This window comes from Pediculus humanus, genomic scaffold, assembly GCF_000006295.1.
Source record: "Pediculus humanus corporis 1103172107761 genomic scaffold, whole genome shotgun sequence".
Classification (NCBI taxonomy): domain Eukaryota; kingdom Metazoa; phylum Arthropoda; class Insecta; order Psocodea; family Pediculidae; genus Pediculus; species Pediculus humanus.
Window position 1 is genome coordinate 525377 of NW_002987359.1, and position 20841 is coordinate 546217.

The window sequence follows — 20841 nt, forward strand, 5'->3', positions numbered from 1 at the left end:
TTTTAAAGTAATGGTAATTTTTTGTTACAGTGAGTAATTATTTATTAATCATGTTATATTGAAGAATAACAACTATGAGCAAAATAAAAAAAAAATGCATTAAAAAGAAATAGTTTTTGCTAAAATAAGTTTGAAATTTATAATTTTAATATAAAAATTTTGTTTAATAATTAATTCCAATAAGATTTATCCTAGGTTTTCTTTTTAAAATAAATTATTCAATAAGATCAATATGCAAATTACAGATTAAAAACTATGAGAAATGAACCATTGTACAATAAGAATGCTCAATAAATGAATCATGTAAACTATTTTAGTTTATCAAAGAACATATATATATATATAGGTGCTAAAACAAATGGCAATTTTTAACTTATGACTATATCAAAGTCAAAAAAGTTAATTCACAATTATGCTGAATTATAATACACTACAACACCTACCTACCAACCTACAATACATTTTTCTATTACATACTTCAGTCATGTATAAAATCGGTTTAATTAGAATGGCAGTTTTTTCAAGTAAATTGCCTGCGGTTCAGATCTTTGAATTCCTTAAAATTTTGTACAAAATTACATAAAGCCACAAAAGTATTTTGACAAATCCTCATATTACTAAAAAAAAACTCACAACTACATAAATAACAAGGAGTGAGTTTTTGTAGAATTTTATAAATCTTATACGTGATCATATTTTTACCTTTTTTATTTGAGGTATTTTTGACCAGATTTTTTTTTTTTTTTTTCCGATTTAATCGTTCAATAAAAGTAATTATAATTTATTTTTTGTAATTTTTAATTGATGCAGAACTTTATTGAAGAGAAAGGAATTATTAGGCAATTTTTCTAGTAATTTTGGCCATTGAAATCATCTAGACGATTGAGTTGAGATTATTTTCTCAATTATTCTTAGTTTTTTTAAAACTAATATATATTTTTTATAGGTCTTTAAACCAATAAATATATTTTTATTTAAATTTATAAAGCCAATTCAGTATTTGTTTGATTGCCATTTTTTGCACAAAATTATTTGTGCCCATCACAGCAATAAAATATTTGTATAAAGAACTAATAAAAAGTGGAAAGCTTTGAACTTTTTTTTTTGAATAAAGAATGGATTGTTATTCATTCGAACCATTGTTTGTAAACAATAATGAAACCTTTTTTTTAATTATTTTTCTTCTGTTCAAAAAAAGTATAAAAAAAAAAGTATAGATTCTTAAAATTTTTTCCGTACCTTCGTGGTTTGTTCGAGAAACTAAAAAAAAATTTTGAGTTTTTAAAAATAATAAATTTCAAATATTAATATTAATATTATCAAATACTAAAATAATTAAAATTATGAATCAATTTTTGTTTTAAAAAATAAATAAAATCTGGTAAATTCTTTTCGGTTTAGGTTTTTTAATTTTATTCATTTTTTTAAAAATATATATTTACGTATTTTATATTAGTATATATACATATTAAAGCATACGAACATGAATATAATAAAATTAAAATAATATAAAATAAGATTTTCACGAAAATTAAATTTTAAAAATGTAATAATATCTTTTCTTTGTTTTTTAAACGGAACACCACATCACTAAAAGTTAATAATATTTTATTAATCATAAAAACGATTAATATTTAATGTGGTCTAATTATTAATTATAAAATATTGCATGAATTTTAATAAATTTGGTTTAAAAAAAAAAAAAAATCTAACTCATGTTTTCATATTTTTCTTGTTTTTGGAATCATTTTTAATGTATTTTACACATTCATATTAAATAAATTAAAAAAAAAAACAGAAAAAGTGTAAAAAAAAAAAAAAGTGACATTTATTTTATTTTATTTTTTTTTTGAATGAGAAGGAATATTTAGGATATATTATTATTATTTATTTGCGTTGGATATAAAATTTTAGGAAGAAAATTAGTTATAAGGTTAATTTCAATAAATTATTATTTGATTTATATTAAATCATAGTGTATCACATGATAGGAACATTTTACTTTTTTTTTTTTGATAAAAATAAATATTCTGACATTTAAATTTGTTTTCCCTTTGCTTTAGATTAGAATTTTAAAAGATTCTGATAAGATATTTACAATAACATATAAAACGATCAAATAAAACCACCTTTACTGTACGTGTGAAAAAAAAATTTGTTTAATTTTCTAATTTTATTCAATTTTTACGTTAAATAAAAAAAAAAAAAAAAATGGTTTCTTTAACAATATTGAATATTAATATGAGATAAATTTTAGCATTGTTTTAAATTAAATTTAAAAAAATTTATTATTATAATCTGTAGTTCCCTTACTAAAAAAATTATTATTATTATTATTATTATGTAAAATTAATAATGACATTGAAAATTTTTTTATTTATTTTTAATAATCATTTTTTTTTCAAATTTATTATTAAAAAAAAAATTGTTTTTTAACAGAAAGATGGGATGATAGGGTTTAAACCTGGGGGAGGCAGCGACATACCTTCCCTAGGGGTAAATACTTCAAGTTCTCAAGTTTTATATAACGGAAGTGTTGAAGTTCCTACGAGTAGACAAAAGGCAATTCAAGCTGTTGAATACTATAACAGTAATATTGGTAAAGCAAGGTGCTTTTATAACGATCGGTATAATTACCAGGTTGGTTTTAATCATTATCTAAAATTTCACGTATTTAGAAAAACTTATTGTGTGTTTCATTGTGATAATAAGATAAAAATTTTAATAACAGGAGATATACTTTTTTTTTTTTTTTTTAGTTTTCTTCTTCTAAAAACGTATGTCGTCAATTATCGTCTCAAGATGCCTTGCATCGCAGTAATTCTAGCTTGGAACTTATGCACGATCCAGGAAACCATATAGAATCTTCGTTAAGGAGAGAATATGGAAGTCACGGGTCTATTGACATCATCGGAAATGGTTAAAAATACAAATTTCTTTAAAATAATTATTATTATTATTAACAAAGCCCACAAAATTAACTTTGAATTAATTGTTTCCCGTTTTAGGTTCTTTATCTGCAGGAGAAAGCTTTTTTGCTATGCTCCAAGATTACCGTCCAGTAGTGTTAAATGCTGATCAAAGATCTCCTGGTCCAGCTGAATTTCTTAAGCACAAAATTGATCCAGCTCCATCTTCAGAAAACGCGGTTAATTCTTTGGCGGATGAAACGGACGGGGGTCGAGTTCACGGTAACACGAGCCCAAAACTCAAAATTAAATTACACAAATTTTGGGGTCGCGATGGTAAAATGATTCGTAACGGTAAGTTTAAATTTTAGTTTACAAAAAAAAAAAAAGAAGGGAAAATAAAAATGATTCATGTTGATTAAAATACTAAATATAAATAGGGGAAGAAAAAACTGAGTTGGTAAATCACAATGAATCTGATGAGAGGCAAAGGCGGCGAATTTTCGCACATTACGATTGTCAAAGTCTAACAGCAAATTTAGGATATGCTGCAAAATTAAGGGGACTGTTGCTGGCCAGACGAAGAAATACTACAACAGGAGCAAGTGCAGCTTCTATGCTGGCAGGACGATCTGCCACACCAGATGGTGATAGTGGAGATGAAGATTCTGGTGATGGCACCAGTAACGATCTTCTTGAAAGGTTTTGTTTATTTTATTTTAAACCATCTTTAATTCAAACAAAAACATTTTCACATAATTATATGACGATGTTTTTTTTTTTTTTAGTTGCCCTTATTTTAGAAACGAAATCGGAGGAGAAGAAGAACGAATCGTGTCCCTCACCAGATTGCACGTCAGTAATTTAACCCAACGTGAACAAAAAAAGCCTTTACACAGACCTTTACTTTCTTGTGGAGTTTCTATACTTGAATTTCCTCCTGGAGAAACACATTGGAAAAATGGAACGTGTCCCTACGAACCTCAAGTTACCACTATTGAAAATATTGACCACGGGGCCTTATTTTACAGAAAATATTTTTATGGTCAAGGTAAATTTTTTTTAATTTATTAAGATTTTTATTTAAAATTAGAATTTGGTTTTTTATTTAATTTTTTTTTTTTTTCTTCTTCAGATCATCAAAATTGGTTTGGACTTGATGAAAATTTGGGTCCGGTTGCTATTAGTGTAAAAAAAGAAAAAATAGAAAAATTTAACGGTGATTCCACGAATAATTTTTCTTATCTGTATCGGTTGGTCATAAGAACGAGTGAGGTAATTAATAAACTTGTATTTAGGATAGCAAAACAAAAAAATGTAAAAAAAAAAAAAAAAGGGTTACGCGTAAAAAAATTATTCGAAATGATTTCAATCGACAGAAATTAATTAATTTAAATAAATGCCTCGCCCGACTATTTTTTTAGCATTTAACAAAAAAAAATGTTTAGCAATTCTGACACATTTGATTTGCATTTTACACTCTGATTCTTGTACGTAATTAACCATTAAAAATTATTTTTTTAGTTAATGACCTTACGAGGTTCAGTATTAGAAGATAGCATACCAAATTTAAAGTCTTCTAACAATCTCAAAAATTACAACACCAAAGAAGTTTTAGAATACATAGCTCCAGAAATAACAATGTCAAGGTAAATTTTTTTTATTATAATTTATTGTTCATTTAGAATCTTAAAAAGTTTAAAAAAATTTTCAATAAATTAAATTTCAATAGTCTTCGCATGGGAATCCAGTCTAATCAAACGGAAGAACAACTTCTCAAATTAGACGAACAGGGATTAAGCACAAATTTTAAAGTGGGTATAATGTACTGTTTGGCCGGTCAATCCTCTGAAGAAGACATGTATAACAACGAAGAAGCGGGTCCTGCCTTTTTAGAATTTTTAGACACAATTGGCCAAAGGGTTCGATTAAAGGGTTTTGACAAATATCGTGCCGGATTGGATAATAAAAGTAAGTATTCCGAAAATATTCCTTTTTATCTATTATATTGTTTTAAATGTTTTAAGGTTTAATTTAATTTTTTTTTTTATTTTTACTTAGCGGATTCCACCGGTCTTTACTCCGTTTTTGCTCATTATCAAGACTGTGAAATTATGTTTCATGTTTCGACACTTTTACCATTCACGGCAAATAATCGTCAGCAACTTCTCAGGAAAAGACATATTGGGAATGACATTGTAACAATTGTTTTTCAAGAACCCGGAGCCCAACCTTTTACTCCAAAAAGTATTAGATCCCAATTTCAGCACGTTTTTATTGTTGTGAGAGCGATTAATCCGTGTACTGAAAATGCCCAGTACAGGTATTTAATAAAAATTTTAAGGTGTTATATATTCGTTTTAAAAAATATAAAAAATTAAAAAATATTTTTATTAGCGTTGCCGTGAGCCGTTCAAGAGAAGTACCCGTTTTCGGACCTCCCATTCATCGGGGAGCAACATTTGCAAAAGGAAAGGCTTTTGCCGATTTTTTATTAGCAAAAGTTATTAACGCCGAAATTGCAGCTCACAGATCAGAAAAATTTTCAACAATGGCCACAAGAACGCGACAGGAATACCTCAAGGACTTAGCTACTAATTACGTTACATCCACTCTTGTGGAAAGTTCTCAAAAATTTTGTTAGTTGAATTTCATTTGTTGTTTATTTTTTTTTTTTGAAAAGCATTCATTTGATAAAATTAAAATAATTTATTTACGTTTTTTATTATTATTTTAGCTATGTTGTCCTTCAGCAGCAAGAAAAAAGAACGTTCGAGGCCAAGGTTTCAAACTGATGTTATTCAAAGAGGAGCTTTTAGTTGGCAAGTTGTTTTAGAAGATAGTGGACAATCTAAAATGGTCGACTGTATCCTCGGTATTTCAACTGACAGTTTGGTTTTAATAGAAGAAAGATCGAGGGAAATTGTTATGGTGACGCCTTGCCAAGCCATTTTGGGTTGGTTTTTACATTCCAATAGCATTTGTATTTATCATCATCAAGGAGAGTGTACAATGATTCATATGCGAGAAGGAGGTGACAGAGATGAACTCATGGAAATTTTGGTACGATTACGCTCTGTGAGTTCAGGTTGCATCGCTCAAGAATTATCGTTAAAAAGGAACTCGATGGGTCAATTAGGATTCCACGTTCAACCGGATGGTATAGTTACTCAGGTAGAAAGTACTGGTTTAGCGTGGGCCGCAGGTCTCAGACAGGGCTGCAGATTAGTTGAGGTAAAAATTATTTCTATTTTTGTAATTATTTATCCTACGTAAAAATTTAAAGAAAAATAATTTTTGCAGATATGCAAAGTTGCCGTATCTACTCTTACTCATGATCAAATGGTTGACTTGTTGAAAACGTCAGCCTCAGTCATGGTGACAGTTATTCCTCCTAATCCTGACGGTAGCCCGAGAAAAGGTTGTAATTTACCAAATTGCAAGTACACAATGCTTAATTACGAAGGAGATTATGAAAACCTCCAAGCCACAAATGATAATTCTTCAAAGGTAAAAAAATTTTGGTTAAAAAAAAGGAAAGGCGTCGATAAAAGTTTTTTTATTTATTTTAAATTTTGGAAATTTGTTCCAGATTAATAGAAAAGTAGCTAGTTTGCAACAAGCGGGTAATCATAAAAAAAAATATGAAAGAAGTTTTTCACCTCCCAGGTCTAGTAATAGTTCTGGATACGGGACGGGAAGTAGTAGCAAATCTTTTACAGATAATGAAACCAAACTTTCTCAGGTATTTTGTTTTTTTTTTTTAATAAGAATAAAATTTTTTTTAATGTGTTTAATCATTAAATGTTATGTTTTATTTTTTTTCTTGATAGGCAGGTATAAAAAATAACTTGATCAACACCGATGAACGATGGTATGAAGATTCTTTAGATGTGGGTCAGGTGAGAAATTCACCTCCACCATTACCAGCCAGACACCAATCTCAATCAGGAATTCAAAGAAAAGAAAATGATGAAGTATTAATTATGGCAAAAAAGTGGGAAGAAAAAAATTATAGAGATAATAATGGAGACAAACCACAAAAACTGTGGGCGTCTCACGGGAAAAAATGGTCTCCCGATAGCGAAAATATTCACACAAAGGTACAAACAAGCCATTCTCTGCCCATGAATCACGGTGGTTATTCATTGCCAATAGCCAGTAACTCTTCCATACGGTAAGACAAAACCAACAATTTTTATAAATAATAAATTTAAAAAAAAAATTATTTTAAAATAGAAAGTTGGAGAAAATTAAAATAAAATGATTGATAAATTGATTTTTCCCTTTTTTTAATTGCACGCGCATCTTTTAACTTAAAAAAAAAATTTCAGGTATGGTCTTGCAGAAGAAACTACTGGTGGAATTTCTAATCATGATTTCAAAGTTGGGGACAAGGTTACTTGTCTAAAAGTAAATCACATAAATAGAATACCAAAGATGTCTGATAGTTTACCTCCGGATTGTAATTTGGGAAGAACGGATATTCATTCTACCGATAATAAAGTTACAGCGTCGACCGAAAAATTCAATGCCATACTTAGCGAAGGTAAAAATTTAAATTTTTTCAAAAAAAAAAAAAAAAAAAACAAGAAAAAATCTTTCATTTCCATTCCCCAACTTATTCCTTTCATTTATTTTGATTGACAGACGAATTTTTGGCAAGTAGTGAAAATTTAAATTCGAGGGCCATGAAAATTAAAAACTTTCATAGCTCATTCACATCAAACGTAAACAATTCAAGAAATCAAACTCCTCATTTAGTCTCCAAAGATAATAGTGAAATTAAATTAAGACAAGGTAAATAATAATAATGATAATAATAATAAATACACCATGCAAATGAATCATTATTTGTAATAAATATAAAAAAAAAAAAAAAATTTCAGGTGCATCAATTAGATCTTTTTCAACAAATAGAAACAGTGCGAATTTAAATTCCAACACGTTACAAGAAGATTTAATGAAACTCATTAATGTTGATTGTCAAAATGATAAAACAGAGGCTCAGACAAAAGTTATGAGCAATAGAGTAAGAAATTAATTATAAGATATTAAAAAAAGAAAGTTTTTTATTTTTTATTTTGAGTATTTCCTAAGAGAAAAACAAAAAAATTTATTTAGGAAAATGGTGCGACAACAAATGTTGGAAAATCATTTTGTAATTCGCCTGGAAGTTGTTCGAACGTTTCAAATTCTGTTTCATCAGATTCATGCAAATCAAATTCGGGTGAAAGTAAAAAGAGAGAAGAACCAGAAAGTAAAAATGAAGTAATTTTAACAACGGCGAGACCAGCGACGGTAATTTCAAATGCATCAACAACCAGCAGTCCACCGCCCAACGATTTAAAACTCTCAAAGGAAGAAAGGTAAAAAATGACTTTTTTTTTTATCAATTACGAATTTTTTTTTTGAAAACTCTTGACTCTTAATTTAAAAATTAAGGTTGTCACCGAGAGTCACCAAAGTGTTTCAAAATCCTTCCAATCGGGTTCAACATGCTCAAAAACAACAATTAAAGACTTCAGTAACAGAAAAATTACCCATTCCCGTACCAGATCCTGGAGAAATGGATTGGTCGAGTTTAGTGGATACGGCAACGAGAGCCATGCTGAGCGAAAATGGAAAAAATTCCGAAGGACTCACAAATTGGACTGAAGGAGAACAAATGAACAATTTATCATTAGATTCAAAGTATTTTTTATTTTCTATTTCCTTTTTCTTAATATTATTATTATTATTTTTTTGTGAAATGAAAAAAATTTTTTTTTTTTTTGTAATGCTCCAGCGGATCAGGAGTGAGAAGAGTGAACGACTTGGAAAATCACGTGTCACAGTTGGAAACGAGAGTAGCAAGGGAAACAAGGAGAAGGCTTTCATTGGAAGACGAAGTGAGAAGACTGAGAGATGAAAATCGGAGGCTGCAGGAAGAATCACAAACGGCAGCGCAACAGTTGAGAAGATTTACCGAATGGTTTTTTCAAACAATTGACAAACAATAAAAAAAAAATTTGTATAAAGTTTTAAAAACAATATTCAACGATGATGCCTTAATTAACGCACAACAATCGTTTTACCCGTTTAACGTGCCCGGTATTATTATTATTATTATTGAATTCAATACGACGATCAATAATGAATTTTACGAATTTTTTTTTTTATTAACTTGAACCAAAAAAAAAAAAAAAAAAGATTTTTTTTTTATATTCTTTTTCGTGTGTTTCTTAAAGGCTCCACCTCTCCTTCCCTCCCCTTCCCCCGTACCCCTCCCTCCTCCCCCTTTTTTAAAATAATAATTAAAAAAATACGCGTTATTATTATTATTATTATTATTATTTAAAATTATTTAATTAGTTGATTAATTAGATTTAATTAAAATTTAAATTGTATTCTAGTATTTCGTAGTGTGTTGGTATAGGCAACAAGGTTTATTATTATTATTATATCTCAAAAGCTAATTATACGTTTTTTTTTTTTTTTTTTTTTAATTTATTTTAAAAAAAATTTTTTTTAAAGGAATTTTTACAAAAGAGACAAAATGAAAAAAATATAATATGTAAGTAATTATTTTACGTCATTTACATAAATACATAAATAAATAAATATATATATATATATATATATTATTTATAATATAGTCGATAAGTTTTTTATTATTAATGAAAGAAACATTATTAAGTTTTGTGCCTTATTATTATTATTATTATTATTAATTCATTGTTTCTTTTTTTTATACGTATTTTGTTGTTTAAACAGTAATATATAAAAAAGAAATTAAAAAAGTCCTTTTACAAAAAAAAAAAAAAAATTATCCATTTTAATTATATAAAAACATAATTTTGTGTTTTCCCCTCCCCTCTCTCTCTCCCTCCCCCTTCCCTTTTGTTAAACTTTTTGGTTGAATGATTAAAAAAAACACAATAAATGTAAATAGTGAAACACTTAATATTATATGAATCCTCAACAAGCTAAAAGCTTTTGATTTTATCGAAAAAAAAAAAAAAAAGAAAAAAGTAAATATTGATATTTTTTTTTTAAATGAAAAGGGGAATTTATTGTTGTGATGGATTAAAAATCGTTTTTTGTTTAACACATTCGATTGTTTTCTTTTTTTTTGTTGTTATTCTATTTCAAGTTATATTAAATCTTATGAAAATAATAATAATAATATTTTATATGTATCAGATATTATTATTATTTTTTTTTCTTGTATCGGTTTAAATAAAATTATTTTTAAAGGGATTTCTGATAAATAAAAAAAAAGAAAATTTTTTTTCACGAGCATTAATCTAAAAGCTAATCGAATAAAAAACCATAAAAATGGATTTTATGGAAGAAGAAAAAGAAAAAACTAGGAATGTAAATCTTTAAATATGGGAAATGCCAGAAAAATGACAGAGTTAAGGGGGATGAATTGAAAAAAAAAAAAAAAAAGGTTAAGGGCAAAAAGTTTATGTGAGTGTGCGACACTTTTTTTTTTTTTTTATTTGTCATTTATTTCTGGATAATTTAAAAATCGTCTCTGGAACCTGGAAAAAAGAAAAGAAAACAATAAATAAAAACGCTAATTGTGTTAATTTTATGAAGAAAATGTTAAATTTTCGTTTATTATTATTATTATTATCGATTAAATGATAAAAAAAATGGTGAAAATTTTTTAAAATCAAATTTTAAAAATTAAATTTTCCGGTTTGTAGGAAAACATGTTTTATTAATGTTTAAAAAGTTTTTTTATTTACTATGGTTTACAAATAGGGAGACGGATATTTCTCACTTATTATTATTATTATTATTATTATCGAGGACAAATGGAATTTTTATTTTTTTTCTAATATATATATATAGAAATAAAAGAATTTGAAAAATGTGAAAATTATTTGTAATTTTCATTTAGACGTTAAATGATTAACATTTTCCATAGCAACAAAATTTGTCGGTGAAAACTGGAAAATTTTTTTGTGCGGGTTTTAATGCGTGGAAAAATAAAAAGAGATGCGGAAAAGTGAAGAAAAACGTTTCATATAATTTTTATAATGAAATAAAATCAAAAGAAAAAAGTTAAAATAAATATTCTAGAAGAGGAGGAAAAAAAAAACTTAAATATATAAAAAAAATATTTTGATAAGCGATCAACATGAACGTAAAAAGGTTCAGAAAAAGGGAAAAAAAATAAAAAGGGGAGGAGGAGAAAAAGGGAGGAAGGAGAAGGAGGAGGAGGAGGAGGAAAGTGATAGAAGGAAAATCTGTCAATAGAGGACAAAGCCAAACGTGAAATTCTCAACTTTATGACAAAAAGTAAAGGAAAATGATAAAAAAATAAATCGGAAAACTGAGGGTGACACTAAAGGGATGATCATCGGTCGGTGGCGGAGAAAGAGACGAAGGGTTTTTCCAGGCGGCAAAAACTACGGAAAGGGGAAGACGCGGGAAGTAAAGGAAAAAAAAAAAAACAGGAGGGAGTCGCGGTAGGAAACGAAGAAAACGTGTTAAGGAGTCAAGGAGGAGAGAAGAGAGAAAGAAATAAAGAGAAAGAGACAAAGAGAGGAAGGAAGAAAAGAGAAGAGGAATGAACGGTGGCGATGACTGGGGGTCGAAGGAGCTAAATCAAAGGGTAGCGATGAAAAAGGTGGTGGTGGTGGGAGCAGCGACGACGGCGACGGCGATGGCGGTTGCGATAGGAGTAAATAAGGAGGTATAATAAGGGGAAGGTGAGGTAAGTGAGTGAGCGAGCGTGTATGTGTGTGTATGTGTGCGTGTGTGGGTGGGTGTTCGTGTGCGTGTGCAAATATCCATTTTTCAACATTTTATCAATAATACACAGATGGATTCTGACTCATTCTCATTCATGTTTTTATATCGGATTTTATGGGAATTTTCCATAAGAAAGAACTTAACTCTCTCTCTCTCTCTCTCTCTCTCTCTCTCTCTCTCTCAGAGTCCTCGTGTCTCCATATTTTTTCCTTTTGGAATTTATACAAACATATTTTTTTTTTTTTTTTTTCCAATATTTGTCGGACAATTGTGAGGGTAAAATTTTAATTTTTTTTCTCCCCCTCTTCCCCCCGTTTATTTATTAAAAAGAGAAAAACCGTAGATTACATTTATTAATTTCTTTGTTAACAAGTTGTAGTTCAGAAATTTTTTTCCTTTTAATAAGTTATTATATTATTATTTAATTTTTTTTTTTTTAGTATCGATTTTTTATATTTTTATTTTCAAAAGTTCTCGTCGTTGTCACCATCATTATTATCATTTATGCATCATTGTTTCGTATCTTTGTATGTTTGATTATGAATGTTTTCCAGAATGCACAAATAATAATTGTGTTTCAAATGCAGTTTATGATAAAAAAAAAAAGGGGGTAAAAAGTTCATTCCATTGTTTAAATGATTGAATTTTGGGGATATCAATGCAATTTCCAATCAGTGGTCACCATCATCATCATCATTATCATCATCGTCATTGTTTTATTCAATTCATTGTTATTTTCTCTTGCGAATTTAAATCTATTCTCGTTTCATTTGAAATTTCCCACAATTTTCACAATAATATTGTTAAACCAATATTGAGAGTATTCGTTTGTCATTGTTTCATGTTTGTTTGTGTATTTGCGTTGTGGTTGTTGTTGTTTTTGTTAAAATGAAAACGTCATAGAAAATTCCACAGAGAATTTTTATAATTAAATAATTATTGAGTTGTTTTTAACATTATTATTATTATTTGATATTCAAAAAATTTTTCATTAACTAAATTTAAAAAAATTTGTTGTTGTTGTTGTTGGAATCGGTCAAGTCAACAACCAAAGTAAATTATTTTTTGTTTTATTATTAAACATTTGAAAATAGGCGGTGTTATAATAAACCCACGTAAATCATGGAGTTTTTCTTCTTCTTTCTAATTCATTTAATAAAAAAAAGTTTGTTTCCGTTATCAATAAGAAGGAAAAGTATATTAAAACTCGTTATCAAATATTGTTTAATAAGATTCTCTTACCTTTTCACGAATAGTTCATGTTTATAAAAAAAAAAAAAAAGAAAGCGTGGGATCAAAAAATTCCCGGGTAATTTAGGTGGTGGTATATCAATGAACCAAAGGGTTCTCTCGTACTCGTTCTCTTTCCCTTAGGTGCTTTTACTTCCATCGAGGGTTGAACATTAACTTAAAAGAGGGTGAAAAGAGTGAAAACTAGGGCAGTGGGCTCATTTAACAGATCCTATTATTCATTCTTTCTTTGGCTTTTTTCTTTTTTCCTTTTCTTTTTTTTTTTTTACATAATATTATTATTATTATTAATTTTATCTTAACATCTACAATTAAATTTTTTTTGTTTTTACGTAACCCAAAAATGTTGTCACACAAAAAAAACTGAATTTTTGTTGTTGTTGTTGTGAATGCTAAAAATCAAAAAAATTATTTTATTATCATCTTTATATGAGTAAAATTAAATAACAATATCTATGTAATATTAATAATGATGATGAATCTACGGAATCGTTTTTTTTTTATTAAATTCCGTTATGTTTACGTTAAAGGCATTTTGAAAAAAAAAAAATGAGAAACGTTTCTAAAAAATACATGTAAATATATTTGTGTTTATAACAAAAAACAATTTAAGTGTTTTTGTGTTAACGTTAAAAAAACAATCTGTTAAAAATCAATACTTTCCTCGTATAATAAATAAATTTAACTGGTTATTTAACTCTCCGAGTGTCTCTAACGCCTGTTTTTAAGTTGTTTAATAATAAATAAATAACACTTTATTATATCGCGAGATTCCATATTAATAAATAAATAAATAAATATATATATATAAAAGACAAACATTTTTTTTTATTTTTTATTTCACTTTTTTATCATTTAATGATAATTTATGTAAATTCTATATAAAAGATTTCTTTTTATTATTTAACCATTAAAATAATGTTATAGTTATTTCAATCGAGGAATAAAAAAAAAAAAAAAAACAATCAACATTTGACTCATATAAAATATTCTCGTAATAACTTTTAAGTCCGATGTAATATTTTTCCAGTTTCCTATAAAGCTTATACTTTTCCATATTAAGTAAGGGAAACAAAAAAAAAAAAAAATTCAATTTATACGTTTTTGGCTTTGACTATGTTAAGATTTAAACAATAAGTATGGTTGTTTTGGCATGATGTGAAAACCTACGTATATATATATAATTCTCTTTGCAGAAAATTTTAAAAGAAATTCTGGAAAGAATGAAAAATCTGGGAAGAGCTAAGGCATTGACCTTGGGTGCCCCAAAAAAACCAGTCTCCGGGAGGGGCGTCAGCAAGAAATAAGTAGTAGTAGTAGTAGTAGTAGTAGGAAAGGGAGATGCCATGCACGCAAAACTCCAGAAAGTGGTTGGATTAATTAGAGTAAAATGCCGCGAGAGGCGCTTTAGTTCCTTATTTTTTACGCACAACAGTAGAATGATTACATAAAAAAGAAGAAAAAAAGAAAAAAGAAAAAGGAAAAAAAAAAGAAAAGAAAAAAAAAATGATCGAATTCAAATGAAATTAAAAAAAAAAATAATAAAATTATATTAAAAAGAAAAGGAGTGGCCAATCACATTTAAATGTTTCGACCAATGAGAATCGTTAAATAATTTAAAAATTGACCAATCCGATTCGTTTCGCGCATGTCACGTGAGCTCGTATTTATTTTTGCACCACCTCTTTTCTTTTTCACCCTCACATGAAATGTTCTATTGTCAGTATTCTAAAAAGATTCATTTTTAACGCAACGGTTTTTCGCTCGTTCGATTCCCGGATTGTTTTCCTAATTATATTAAAATTAATTGTTTTTAGCTGGTTTGAATAATTATTACTTTTTTTTTTTTCTTTTTCTTTTTCTTCATCGGATCGATAATAATTTTTGGGTAAAGTCGTTTTTTGTATTTCCTCCTACGATTACAAAGTTTTTTTTTTTTTTTTTTCGTTTGTTTTTCCGCGATTCTTAAAACGGTATGAGAACAATTGTAGGCGATTCTAGTTGATTTATTATTATTAATATTATTATTATTAAAGTGAAATAAGTTGATTTAGGAATATTGAAAAGTGAATTTAAAAAAAAAAAAAAATTATATATGTATATGAGTTTATTGTAAAAAAAAAGACAAAGAAAAATTAAAACTTATTTTTAGATGAGACAAAATGTGTCGAAGCACAATCGCGATTAATCGTATCAAAAAATTTTTTAAATTTTTATCGATTTAAGTGATTTATGTAACCTTTTTAGAAAAAGTTTTGAAACATATTTATTATAGTTTAAAAAAAAAAAAATTCGCATTTCGGAAAAAAAACTGACATTTAGGTCGAAAACCGGAAATAATAAGTTCAGTTCGTTAAATTTGTCATAGACATATTCGGTTTGAAAACTGACTTAAATTTTTTCATCTCACCGGTGACTATGTGCAGATAAGTGAAAGAAAAAAAAAAAAAAGAAAGAAAAAAGTAAATATGGACTCCAGTTCGACGGCAAGCGAACACAGCAATGTGTCTTCCCGCGATTCTCCGATACCCAGAAAGCAACCTTCTCCCAACTTGAGCAACAATAACAATAGCAATGCTAATAACAACAATAACAGTAATAACAACAACAATAATTTAAACACTAATAATACTAGTACAAACAATGGTAGTATTAATAGCAGTTCACCGACAATGCCTACAAATTTAAGTAACAATGTTAACATGAATTTGCCACCGCGAAGTCCTAGTCCTAGTCCAGTGCCATTGAACGTCAGTCGTACCCCGAGCAGCCCTGTCGGAGGCGGCGGACCTCCGCATTTGCCACCGCCACCCAACATGCACAGTCCAATGTCGCCTCCGCCGGTTTCGACCCCCAACAGCCTGACCGGCTTACCTCATCACCGACTATCCATGACACACATACCCGGTCTACCTCCCCACAGCTTGGGTCTCTTGAACTCGCTGCAGAGCCTTCAACATCACGCGTCGCCTCTCGATCTCATGGCCGTCGCTCATCATCACGGTCCGCCGAGAAGTTACAATTCGCCACCCCCAATATCTTGCTCCGATCCTACCGCAAACGAATGCAAACTCGTAGAATATCGGGGGCAAAAGGTGGCCGCTTTTATTATATCCGGAGACACCATGCTGTGCCTTCCGCAAGCGTTCGAACTCTTTTTAAAACATCTCGTCGGTGGTCTGCACACCGTTTACACGAAACTCAAGAGACTGGACATCGTGCCGCTCGTGTGCAACGTCGAGCAAGTGCGAATACTCCGCGGCCTGGGAGCCATACAGCCTGGAGTCAACAGATGCAAGTTGTTGTCTTGTAAGGATTTCGACATTCTGTACCGGGACTGCACGACTGCCAGGTAAGTGAACGATTTTCACCAAAAAAAAAAAAAAAAAAAAAAAAAAACGTTGTCGGTAATTACTACTCCGCAAAAAAAAATGTTATAAGGAAATTTTTATTCTGCCAATTTGTCTTTGGGATAATAATAATAATGATAATAACAGTAATAATAATAATAATAATAATAAATAAGGGTAATATTGATTAATTTTATTTTGATCATACACTACTTAATTTTATTCGTCACATTTACACTGTTCAGGTATAACAATATTTATATATTTGTTTTTACGATTACTTACGCACTTTATTTTTTTTACGCATGTTTTGACCATACGATTTTCTTATTTATTTTAAAACTTATTAGAATTTAAGAAAAAAAAAACGTTAAATCATTGTCGTTATGAACAACTACAGTAATTATATTTCCTAATGACTGCACGGAGATGACGTAATAATTATAGAACGGTTATAAAAATAATATATTTATAAACACACACACACACATACACATATATATATATATATTAAAACGTGTGAATTAATACTTAACTTACGAATAAAAAAAAAAAATTATACGGTAATAATAATTAAAAACCATTTAATATATATATATATATATATATATATATATAAATATAAAAAAATTAATTATATTGCTGTGTGTGTGTGTGTGCGTTTTCGATAAATACATTATTATTATTATTATTTTTATTTATTTATTTTAAATATTTATATACATTGATTCGTTTCACATTAAGTATTATAATTATATACAAATTTTTTTTATTTTTTTCCGATTGTTTTCCTTGACACGTGAAAATTTAGTGACGTAATTTCTTTTCTTTTTTTTTTTTTATTACCTTCATATTAAAAAAAAAAAAAAGAACAAAAAATTATTATAATAAATATTATTTATATATATATATTTAATAATAATAATAATGGAAAATAAAGTATAAAGTTTCATTCGAAGGGAAAAACATTTAAAAAAAAAAAATTGATACAAACATTTTTATTAAAAATTTTCATCAATAAAATATTATTTATTAACCTAATTAATTTTTTTGTTAATACAAAATGACGTACATAAATAAATATATGATTTTTCGAGGGAGGGGGAGGGAAGGGGTGGGGGGAATAAATGAAAAATTTAATAAAAAACAATTCGAAACGGGCTCTTACGATTTAATTGTTCCAACAACGTGTTTACAAACATATATATTACGCCATTTTGAAAAAATGAAAACGTTTCCTGTTTAATATATTTTTTTTTCCGTTAATGTCTCCCATCGAAAATGGTTCATCATCATAAGAAGAGTAAATTATTTTATTAGTTTATATAATTTTGATCGCTTTGAGAAAATAAAAAAAAAAAAAAAAAATTTATTATTATTATTTGAAATGTCATATTACGTAGGTAATAATTTTTTTTTTTTTTTATATTGGTAATAATTATTGGTTTTAACAATTTTTTTTTTTTCACTCGTGTGAATTTTATGTATTTTCATTTTTTTTTAATACAGGTGTAGGCAGGTGTTATTATTATTATTAATATAAGAAATCAAATATTATTTATAAATTTTATGATATGACTTTGACGGTTGTTATTCGATATCATTCTTCTTTTAAAAAAAAAAAAATTTATTTATATATATTTGTTAATAAATATTATTATTATTGAAAAAAAAAAAAATAAATAATTTAAGACAGAATTCTACGATAATCTAAAATTTCATGCCGAAAAAAAAAAACAAAAAATTTTTTTTTGTAACAAAGACCCCCTTTGTTGTTCATCAACCCCCTCCCCCTATTCATTTCTCTTTTAATTATTTTTGGTTGATTTAAAAATGATTTCTTTTGCCGTTTCGAATGCCGAAATATGAAAACAAACGAAAACATACACAAACAAACACAAACACAAACGCACACGGATGAATAAACGAAAAAGAAATAAGAAGGTCAACGGATACCATTTGTCATTAGTTTTATTTGACGTTTCGATAAGGTCTATCATCATTGTCTGTTTTTGTGTTTAAGATATTTAACTACCCATTTGGGTAGTTAAATTTTTTATTTTTATTTTTTCTATACTGAGTTTTTATCAATTAGGCTACCGCGTTATTATCTCCTATTTTATGTTTATTGCAAAGTCAAAAAAAAAAAAAATTATTAATAGATATAATATATTTAAAAAACAATGGACGAATAATTTGTATATATTTGAAAAATATTTATAATATATAAATAAGAATTATTATTATTAATTAAATGGAAAACCTTTGGAAAAATAAAATTAATTTAATAAAAAGAGGAAAAGAATTTGTTTGTATAAATTGTTTTCAAAAATATTTTAGATATTTTTATTACGTTATTAATCAAAATTTTATGTATACACACACATATATATATATATTTATATATATTTATGTATATAAATGAAAACAAAAAGAAAAAACGGGGATGAAGCTGTTGGGGGGAATAGAAAAAAAAAAAGTTAGCAGACAGCCAGACTGGCAAGCAATGCAGGTAGATAATAAGATTTAATTACAATCTTTTATCATAACAAATATAGAATTCTATGGTTTATTTATAAATAAAAGATAATTTTGGGTTTCAATTTTTGCTTAAAAAAAAAAAAAAGGTGAATTTCATAACAGGGTTAATAATAAATATTTTTATTTATTTTATATAAATAAATAAATGAAAAGGTAAACGATCGCGGTAAAGAAAAAAAAATTTTCCGTTTTTCCCATTCGAACGCAATGAAATCCCGTCAGCATTTAAGTTACGACTGAAAATTTTTCCTATTTTACGATTTCATTACAATTGTTGCTGTTGTGTGACTGGAAAAGGGATATAAAAGGATGAAGGGAAGAGAAAAATAAGAATAAGAATAAGAGTGGTAGAGGGAGGGGAAGAGAGAGAGAGAGAGGGAAAAGGGTCAAATGGGAAAAATACATAGGAAAAGGACTGATACTACTACTACTACTACTACAACAACAACAACGCGCACGCAATTCTACAAATCTGCACGTTTCTGCGTTAAAGCAAAGCGCATCACATTCAAAAGTACATTTCCATTGATATTGATCTTTTGTCTTTGTCTAATTCCATGACGATTGTTGTACTATTCAGTATCCGTTTGAATCTCTTGAAGGGAAAAACACATTTTCCTCCTTCATACAATTTTTTTTCATCTTTTTACGAAGTTTTTCCTTTTTTTCTCCTTCAACATTTTATTTAAAATTGTTAACAAAACGTTTGGTTTAGATTTTTTTTTTTTAAATAAATAAAATATTTTTATTAATAATTAAAAATTAGTCGGAAACAAAATAAAATTGAAAAGAAATAATAATAATAATAATACTTTTTTTACAAACATGAAAGATGATTTATTTTTAACAAGATGTTATGTGCTGACAGCTTACGACATATTATTTTTCATATATTTATTATGAATATTTATTAACAATGGTAATTTTATTGAAATTGATTTTTAATTAAAATAAATAAATAACGTACACCCCTAATATCGATATTATAATAATGATACTTTTTGATCATCCTCCATAAAAAAAGTAAAAAATTAAATTTTATTACCCGAAAATAAAATAAAATGAAAAATTTTCCTCTTCTTTTTCTCATTCGTACAACGGAAAGTTAGTTTAACGGAAAATGTTGGAACGACTCCGGATAAATTTCATTTTTAAATTACGGTTAATAAAAAAAAAAAAAATTTTTTTTGTTCTTTCTCATATTTCTAGAATATTTTACCATTATAATTATCAATTATTATTATTCTTATTACAATGGCGTTTTAGTTAATTTTTTTTAAATTAAATTCTTTGCAAAAAAAAAAGTTTTCTTTATCTCCGCCGCCGTATTACAACCACCACCACTTTTTAATTATTTATTTATTTTTTTATTATTATTATTTATAAATCAATAATAATAATAATATTATTATTATTATTATTATTGACTCGATCGATTAGTGACGTATATAAAAAAAACAATTACGTAATCAAAATATTTAAAAAAAATTTTTCTCCTGTTGTTTTTTTTTTTTAACATAAATTTCGTAATTTTTGTTATTATTGCATAAATATTTAAACATAATTTTTATGTTTTTTTTTTATTATAACAAATAAATATTGATATATTATTAATAATAATAATAATTAAATTCGGCGAAATAAAAAAAAAAAAACATGTAACAACGAGAAAAAAATTTTTTTTTTTCATGAATAATAATTTATATTTTGTTACATAAGAAATTTTTATTTATTTATTTAAATATTAATTATTAATTTATAATGATAATAATAATAATAATTGATAAATTTACAAAAAAAGGAAAATTTTTACATAAGAGAATCTGAATAATTTAATAATAATAATACAAGTTTATTTATTTATATATAAAAATTAATCACACGAACGACATAAATTGATATTATTCAAGTCAAAAAGTTGTTTTTTTTTGTTTAATTTGAATAAGAATAGGCAATTATTTTATTTAAATTTTTAAAAAAAACAGGATTTTTTTTTTGGTTGTTATTTTTCACAAGCAAGGTACGATAGGTATATTTAA

General features: G+C 27.1%; 2 protein-coding genes across 2 annotated transcripts in view; both read left to right on the forward strand.

The window, feature by feature from the left end:
* Positions 1–2448: 2448 nt before the first annotated feature.
* On the forward strand, positions 2449–8911 carry Phum_PHUM350500 (rap GTPase-activating protein, putative; the record flags this gene model as incomplete). Its single annotated transcript, XM_002427822.1, has 20 exons — positions 2449–2640; positions 2760–2919; positions 3009–3263; positions 3350–3611; positions 3698–3960; positions 4045–4184; positions 4434–4558; positions 4642–4880; positions 4971–5232; positions 5307–5548; positions 5647–6143; positions 6213–6419; positions 6502–6654; positions 6743–7086; positions 7244–7458; positions 7560–7709; positions 7799–7941; positions 8034–8278; positions 8355–8603; positions 8698–8911. 20 exons carry the CDS (start codon positions 2449–2451, stop codon positions 8909–8911), a joined length of 4557 nt encoding a protein of 1518 aa, XP_002427867.1.
* Positions 8912–15379: 6468 nt separating this feature from the next.
* Positions 15380–20841, forward strand: part of Phum_PHUM350510 (dachshund, putative) — a gene marked incomplete at both ends in the record, with an annotated part of 56518 nt that continues 51056 nt past the window's right edge. The window contains one exon of the mRNA XM_002427823.1: positions 15380–16263. Coding sequence (XP_002427868.1) covers positions 15380–16263 — 884 coding nt within the window. The remainder of the gene's footprint in view (positions 16264–20841) is intronic.